Source organism: Anopheles marshallii, chromosome 2 (assembly GCF_943734725.1).
Source record: "Anopheles marshallii chromosome 2, idAnoMarsDA_429_01, whole genome shotgun sequence".
NCBI classification, from domain to species: Eukaryota; Metazoa; Arthropoda; class Insecta; order Diptera; family Culicidae; genus Anopheles; species Anopheles marshallii.
Genome location: NC_071326.1, coordinates 41,144,504 through 41,152,639, shown reverse-complemented (window position 1 = coordinate 41,152,639; position 8,136 = coordinate 41,144,504). Strand labels below are relative to the sequence as shown.

The 8,136-nt window shown below is 47.8% G+C and overlaps 1 protein-coding gene across 1 annotated transcript in view; it reads right to left on the bottom strand.

Annotated features, from left to right (window-relative positions):
- Window positions 1–1,741: 1,741 nt before the first annotated feature.
- The window catches only part of LOC128710140 (serine-rich adhesin for platelets), a 44,373-nt gene continuing 37,978 nt past the window's right edge, over window positions 1,742–8,136 (bottom strand). The window contains exons 7-9 of the mRNA XM_053805181.1: window positions 4,542–7,622; window positions 4,028–4,191; window positions 1,742–1,949 (exon numbers count right to left, since the gene is read on the bottom strand). Of these exons, the coding sequence (XP_053661156.1) occupies window positions 1,742–1,949; window positions 4,028–4,191; window positions 4,542–7,622 (3,453 nt within the window). The remainder of the gene's footprint in view (window positions 1,950–4,027; window positions 4,192–4,541; window positions 7,623–8,136) is intronic.

The window sequence follows — 8,136 nt, the reverse complement described above, 5'->3', positions numbered from 1 at the left end:
TTCTTGCCTTATTTCTAGCGCACCTACACTACACCATCCATGCTACTTTCGAAGGATGTCTTTTTTTTCCTTTGGTTTTGCTTTAACAAAGTGCTTCTCCGTGGTTTTTTTGTTCTTCTTCCCTCGTTGCGCATTGCTGAACGATCTCCGTGCGAAAAGGAGTCGTTTGGCGTGACACGCGCGCGTAACAAATCCATTGGCAACGTTATTCCTGTGATTGTGAAGAGGGATGAGGGTGTTTTTTTGTTCGCGTTTATTGATAATACTGGGAAAACGTGTTGGCCACCATTCTTCTTTGCTATTTGCTGGAAACGTTGACACTAACGGTGCTACAATTGCTTGGGTTAAGGTGCGTGGTTTGGGTACGCAATAGATTAAAAACAAAACAGTGAGAAATTAAAGGATCAGAAAATAAATCATTCGCTTGCCTTTTTTTGCTTCCATTCGTTTTATATCATTTTACAGCGCTCGGTGTACGGGAAAAGGGCAAAGAAAACCCGATCCAATGTGTCTTTTCCTATAACGCTTGCTGGATAGCTCTTAAGCCTATTAAAAAAACACTTGCTCGCGTGCCTGTGTGAGCAACAATGAATGCACATTTGTATGGCTGTGTGTGTGTGTGCCAATGTTTAGAACAAAACACAGAACAGTCTCTCTATGTACAATGAGCGACAGGAGGTGCGCGTGTGCGTGTGTATGTGCAATCCCGTAAAAAGTCATGATCTACAATTAAACATCGATACAAGCCGGCATTTTGTTTCCAACCCTTCGCCATTTTGCGACAACCTTACGATTTGTATTATATTATATTACGTTAAGTGTCTGTGTCTGTGGGAGTATGTGAGGGGGGAGGGGGGGTTTGTGTTGAGCAGTTTTCTTCAAATTTACGACTAGAGTAGAAAGATTCAACAACGAAAAAACTCACTTGTGTACAAAAAACACACACACGCATCTTACAACCTACCATTATGCTACCATCGTGATCGCCATCTTACACATGTTTGCTTTGTCCGTTTTGCTTAGTGTAGCCTACTGTAGAGAGCTTAGCTACCTTAGTCACCATGCTTTTGTTTTGTTTTTTGTAAGAGAGATTTTAAAGTTCTTCACTTTCCATTCGCTCCGGTGGCACCGTTAGTGCCTCTAAGGTTAAGTAAAGTCCCGCGGTTTGGGAGGACATTTGCTTGGAAGTTACATAATTTGACCTGGTATTTTCACAGTACTTACACAACTACAACGGGTGTCAGGCATTCGGGTGCCATCATCATCATCATTTCCAATTTTCTACCCTCTCTTTCCTTAGAACATCTTAGTGCTACGGTTTTACGGCGGATTCTTCTTGAGCTCTCTCTCTCCCTCTCTCTGAGTTATCCGCTTTGCTTTGCACATTATTGTGATTTGCTTCGGTAATTTGTAGCTTTAACAACCTTTCGTTAGTTAAGTGTAAAGTTTCTCAGTGTTTGTTTTCTCCATTTGCTTTTCTTTAACAACCCCCTTAATGGCCTTCCGGTTGTCTGTTTCACTTGTTTAAAGGTGGTGAAAAACGGTGAGACGCGTTCCAGAGTGTTTTGGCTGTGGTGGGGACATTCACATCACCTCACCCGAGTTGGGGGCCATCATTTTTTCTTGTGTTGCATTGTTTTTTTTTTTGTTTTTGGCAAAAAGATTGTCTAGCTGGGTGTTCTCCATGGCTTTTGGGGGTCATGTCGTCACGGTTGGTATGGAGATGTGTTTGTTTGTTGGCTCACTTCGTCACTGTTAGCTGCAGTTGCGCGCTTTCCTCTGCGTGCATTTCTGGCTTTTCATTATCTTGCTGTTGACGTTGCTGCTGCTGCTGCTGCTGCTGCAACTGTTGCTGGTGAAGCTGTAGTTGGTGCTGCAGCTGATCGCTTGCATCCTGCGGCCGGTGTGATTTCATGTGAGCGCTTCGGCTTTTTACCTTATTGAATACCCTTGGTTGGTGCAACAAACGTCGCCGACGGAAAGAGAAGACATGGAATGATAGAAATAGCAATTAATCGACGTTCAATACGAATCAGGGCTGTGGAAGTTTTTGAGAGTGGATTCGTTCGGGTTTGTTGCTGTTAGTTGAGTGAAGTCGTTTGAGTTTGTTCACTACGGCTCTAGAAGCGGGACGCAAGACACACACATTGACGTAAGAAGCAGATTCTTTCTAGTAGCTCGCCGGGTAAAATACAACACAGTTTCAACACTAGGCTTAGCAGTAAGATAAAGATGGCGATAGTAAGAGTATGTGGTGGTGAAGGTGGTAGTAGGCATTAATAAGTAGTATCTAGTAGATAGCAACAGTTAATAGAGGAGAATATAGCGTGTTGTTGGGTTAATCTAATTTAGATTCATAAATTTGAATGATTCTTTGAACTTCATGAATAACGTTGGAACTGTTATCTTCAGGAAACCATGATTCCTCAACGATTCAAGAATACTTGAAGATTTAGTATCTCCAGAGATTCATAAATCTTCTACTTTTCTTGAAATGTCCATAAATTCATGAATCCCTAAAGAATTGCTTTACTTGTCATTCCTATGGATGACGCTTCTTAACAGATGCATTAGACACAACACTAATAAAGTGGGCTAGTTTCTATCTTAGGTAGCGGTTGGTTTCGTTAGAAGCAGAATCTCCAGTTCGGCCGTCGATTTTCGTTATGGCACAGGTGAACAGCAAGCATTTGAAAGGAAAGTAGGGAATAGAGAATCAGAGGACTTTCCCTCTGGGGAAGTACTATGTAAGCACTCAGGTGTTACCCAGAATGCTCGTTTTAAAGCACAGTATGGTTTACTCGAGAACACAACAGACAGCACATAAACACATCTACACGCACACACACACACACACACAAACATTATCTCTCTTTCTTTCTCACACACACACATATACGCACATTGCAATGAAGAGAAGGAAATAGAAGCAAAGATCCAGTGGAAACCATTGCAAATGGCTTCCCATAATAGCAGGAAACAGATGAGAGCGGATAGAACAGTCAAATATAGGAGACACATCCGTTACATTAAATCATTGACAGTGTAGCGAAGAAGATTGTTTCATTGGAAAGAGTTACTTAGATTATGTTAATTTTAATTCGCATCAAATCGATTAACGAAACTGGCTCCAAATAGATCAGTAGGCTAGATGAGAGTGATAGAAAGATAGAACGGTAAGCTAGATGTGACACGCATACAGTCATGCGAGCAGCACACTCTAAACAGCTGAATGCCTTCTGTAAATTGGCTTTCGCCCCTCAAATTACTATGAGTACTATTGTTCTGTTGTTGTGCTGGTGTAGTTGAATACTGGTGTGTGTCAATTTGTTCAACTGGACCGAAAACACACACGCACACATACGCACGTTCTAATGCAAACACACATACGCGCGTACATACACAAACATTCTAGTAGAAAACAGAGTTGAGCTGATGCAACTGATAAGAGATGGGCGCTCCGCGGCCAAACGGTTGCTGTTGGTGTTGCGGAGATGTTGGCCAAAAGGTAGCGGACACGGTCCGAATCCTAATTCTTCGTTAACTTTTATCTTTAGAATGATTAAAAGATTGTTATATTTTTGGGGTTGCTTAAGCGGTATTCAAAACAATGGCGATAAAACGAGCAAATTGAAAGGAAGGTTCGGTTTTTTCTAGTTCCTGGAGAAATGCGGAAGCTTCCGGTATCTAAGGTACGGTAATTAGATCGTTGTTGTCGTGTACCAGTAGCAAAACAGCAACTAAAACACTAAAATGCACCAATAAAAATGTTAACTGGAATCGGCCATATCCTTCCACCTTGGCAACACCTATCCACCCACCAACACACCGGTTTGACCAACGCGGAAGTGTAGGGCGCGCCTGTTTTGCACAACAACCTAAGATTGGCCAAACTGTTGTGTTTCGTTTGTTCTGTGCTGTTTGAATATTTTTGGCGAGGGTTTTTTTTTTTTTATTTCTGTTGAGTTGAGTGAAGTTTGTTGGTTACGGGTTATTCGTAAAACGAGCATTTATGGGGTGATCTTACTTGCCGCACACCTTGCAGGGATAGTCATCCTTTGTCGGTATGTGGTTAGGGTTAATGGGGTTACCGGCGGCACTCAAGAAATTACCATTTTGAACGGTGCTGTGGCTACGCCCGATGCAGTGTATGCGGATGTGACCGTGGAGGGCCGCTTTAGACGAGAAGCTCTGCGGAGAGGAAGAGATGCGGAGAGAGATAAAGGGAGAGATAAGTACAGGAGTGGGCAAAAAAACTAAAAACCCAGCGGATAAAATGGATCTTGCAAGTAGTAAATCTATTCTTGAGAGCTTGTACGTGAGCTGATCCGACAAAGAACTTAGAATTCCCATAAAAACTTGTCAATTAAATTACACTTTTGTGCTAGTTAGTATGTAGACGAAAATATCTTTAGAGGTCGTGTGTCTTTTAATATCAGGCTAGTTAAGATTGAAACATACGCTAGAAAGATAATATTATCTACGGTAAATGTTGTTAGAGAGATAAAATTGTTGAAAAAAATCGATCAAAGCTAACCTACCGCTGAACAGTCAGGAACTTCGCAAACATGCGGTCGGACATCACTGGGCGTATTGTTGTTGGAGTGGCCATTTTGCTGATGCTGAACCGACTGACTGGGCTGATGCGATCTCGGTAGTGTTGTCACAGTGCTGGTATTGGCCGTGTAGTCCAAATGGTCCAGCAATAGATCCTCGACCGGTGGCGGTGGAGCCGGCGGTGACGGTGTAGGCGATGGAGAACCATGCAAGCCGGTGTACTTCGGCCCGGCCAGTGCCGTCGTACCTTTGTATTCGATTCCGAGCTTCTTCCAGAAGTAGTACATCTGCACACAGTCGGCAGTCGATTTGCCGGGCAGCAAATCACGTGCGATTCGGTAGAAGTCCTTGCCGTACTCCTCGAGGCCCTGTATGAGCTGCTCGATCTCGTCGGCCGTCCAGCGGCGATGTATGGTGGCGGGTGGGCCCTGTAACATACCGAGTATGGCCTGGTGTATCTCTCCGTTCGCTTCGAGCAACGCACGCAGCGCATTCTCCTCCGAGTGGCAGCCCAACGGGGCGGCGGACGAACGGGCAAGTTCGATGAAGCGTTGCACCTGCCGCTCGTTCGGGGTTAACGCCGGATCCCAGAGACGCTGGGCCTGTTGGGCGGCGTGGAACTGCTGCAGCCCACTGTAGACCGGTCGGGTACATTCGGGTACGGTGGCTTGGTAGTCCGGGCCGAGATTGATGCGGGGACGTATCGGTAATGGAGGCTCGGAAAAGATGTCACTCGTGCTGTCCATGGTGGAGTCGAGGTCCACATCCGTGGCACCAGTCGATCGAGCGTGATTTACGTTGGTGTACAACCCGGTAGTTCCGATACGCTCGGGATTTAGCATCGGCGCCGGGGTATAGTGTAATGCCGGCAGGAGCGAAGTGGTGGATCGACGCAGTTTGGACAGATAGATTGTGGGTTTGCGCTGACCAACGGGATGGCTGGAAACGTTCACAGCACCGGTGGCCGATGTCTGGGAACGCTTGCGAGGCCACACAGGCCCACCGGAGTTGGCACTGCCTAAGAGCGCGTGCTGCAGCTTGGGTGATGCCACCGACGACAACGACAGCGAGGATGAAGACGACGAAGAGGAACAGCTGTGTGAGGACAGACTGCTCGGACTGAGGAACACACTGTCCGCATCCTTTGGCATGGGGTCGGTTTGCACCGTGAGGGGAACCTTGTTCGCGTCACCTCCGCACGTGCTCGATTCGACGTCAGAGGGCTTCGATTTTTTGGCACTAGGAGGCATGCATTGGTTGATTACGCCAACAGCTGTTTGCTGCTGCTGTTGTTGTTGCAATAGATGCTGCTGTTGCTGTTGTTGTTGCAGTTGCTGCTGTTGCTGCTGGAGTTGCTGCTGATGTTGCTGTAGCTGCTGTTGCTGGGCGGCTTGGCTCTGTTCGAAGAGAAACTTCTGATGTTGCCGGTGGGCAAAGTCTTTCGGCGAGGAGGACAGCAGTGGATCGTCCGAGTTGGGCATCATTTGTGACTGCAGTGAGGAAAGGCCATTTAGGTAGTACAAATCGATGTCACCCTCCGTCACGCCAATGTCATCGTCGTCATCGTTGGGTAGTACCTCCTCGAGCGCTTCCTTAACTTCCGCCGCCGACGACATGGTGGCGGAGAAGAAAGCATTCGACAGTGGCGAGGACGCGTTGCGTGTCTCTTCGATGAACACCTGCGCGTCGTCGAGAAAGTCCAGGTTCATCTTGGATGTACCGTCGACCGAGGTGGGCTTTGATTCGGCGAAAAAGCTATCCTCCGTCTTGAACAGCTCCGAACAATGTTCATCCAGCAGGTGTTTGTTCGCTCGGAACAGGTCGTGATTTTCGTCGAGCAGCTCGTGCTTGAGCGCGAGTATCTTCTCACGGTCGGACACCTTCGTTTCGTCGTCCTTCGGTTCGGTCTTGAAGAAGCCATCGTCGAGGAAACTTTGTGCTCCACGCTTGTCGTCGAAGAAGGAACCCGCGTCGGTGAAGTGGCGCGAGTCGTCCAGGAAAGGCGATGCCTGTGCCACCGCCTCGTGGGAAGCCGGCGGTGTCGGATAGGCCAGTGGTGAGGGAAGCGGTGACAGATGAGGGCCGGACGGGGATGATTGCAGCAGATTGGTGGTGGACGATGTCGTTCCTCCATTCACCTCACCGGACGTTGTTGTGCCGCCGTATAGCACGCTGAAGTCCTTACCGTGCAGGGCTCCGAACTCGGCGAGTCCCTCCGGTAGTGGAGAGTCCAGTACGGCCTGTATTTGACGCGAAGGTGCAAAGCCCTGATCACTGATGGAGCCGTAATCGGAGAGAGCGATCTCGTCGAGCGGTTCGGTAGAGTTGGAGTCTTGCAACAGTTGGATCGGGTCGACGGCTTGCAGTAGCATGGCCGTATCGCTTACGCTGTACACATCGCCATCGCCAAAGTCGGTGGAGTAGGCCAACGTGAAAACATCGCCAGGTGCTGAAGATGGAGTTTGCGATATGGTGAGCGATAGTGGGGTACCATCGCTGGTGGGATTCGCCATCAGACTCGTACCGGTGATCGTGGGCGACATCTTTGGCGTGGTGGACAGTGTTGCACCGGGCAGAACGGTCACGGTACGACAGTTGGCGGATGTGATCAGCTGAGCCGTTGTGTGGTTAGCAATGGCCGTGGAGGAGATCGTTGGATTGATCGCTGGTTGCGCGAGCGATAACACTGCGGAGGTGGTGTCACCTGTGGAGGCCGCCCGTTTCACCGCCACCTTGGTACCGCGCTTCAGCAGTTCGATTAATGTCGCATCCTTCAGTTCGGTGCCGGCCACGGTGGTAGTGCTGCTGGTACCGGTTGCTAAGCCATTGATCGTTATCGAAGGTGCCGAAGAGGTGCTGATGGATTGTGGTGAGCTGGTAACGTTGATGAGCGTCGCTTTGGAGTGCAGTGTGGCGGTGTTGATGATCTGGGTCGTACCGTTGGACGTGGAGACGATCGCTACCGTGCTCGGTTTCGGCGAGAGGAATGCTTCGTTGGCGTCGATCAGCCGACGGGCGGTTAGCGGTGGAGCAGGCACGACGAACGAACCCTTCAATAAGAGATTCTATCATTACCAAAACGCGCGGTGGCACGAAACGGTACACCAAAGAAAGATACGACACATTAGGACAACGGAACGGAAAAGAAACGAAACAATAAATACATCACATATATACGGGACGGGGATTGTTGCAGTGAGGTATACCATTGCAAACCGCGGTTTTTGACGGTTACAGGGTTTTCTGGGATTATATTCATAAGGTCAGCGAGATGTTGTTTTGTTCGGGTTTACTTTTGACTCGTGCAGCGAGTTAACGAATTCTACAATAGATGGCGTTGATAAGTTTGGTTGAGCTTGAAGGCAACCATCGCTGGCAACACTGCTGCCAACAAAATGTCTAACAAACAGCAATGTTGTTGCTGGCAAACCCATAACAACCGCGTTGCCAGTAACAACAGTCTACCAAAGCTAATTAGTTCTGTTGAACGTGTGAATGTGTTGAACATCTTCCGTCCCGAAGGAGTCAATTATATGGCCGGAACAAAACAACATCACGCTGATCCTCAAAAACCCTGTA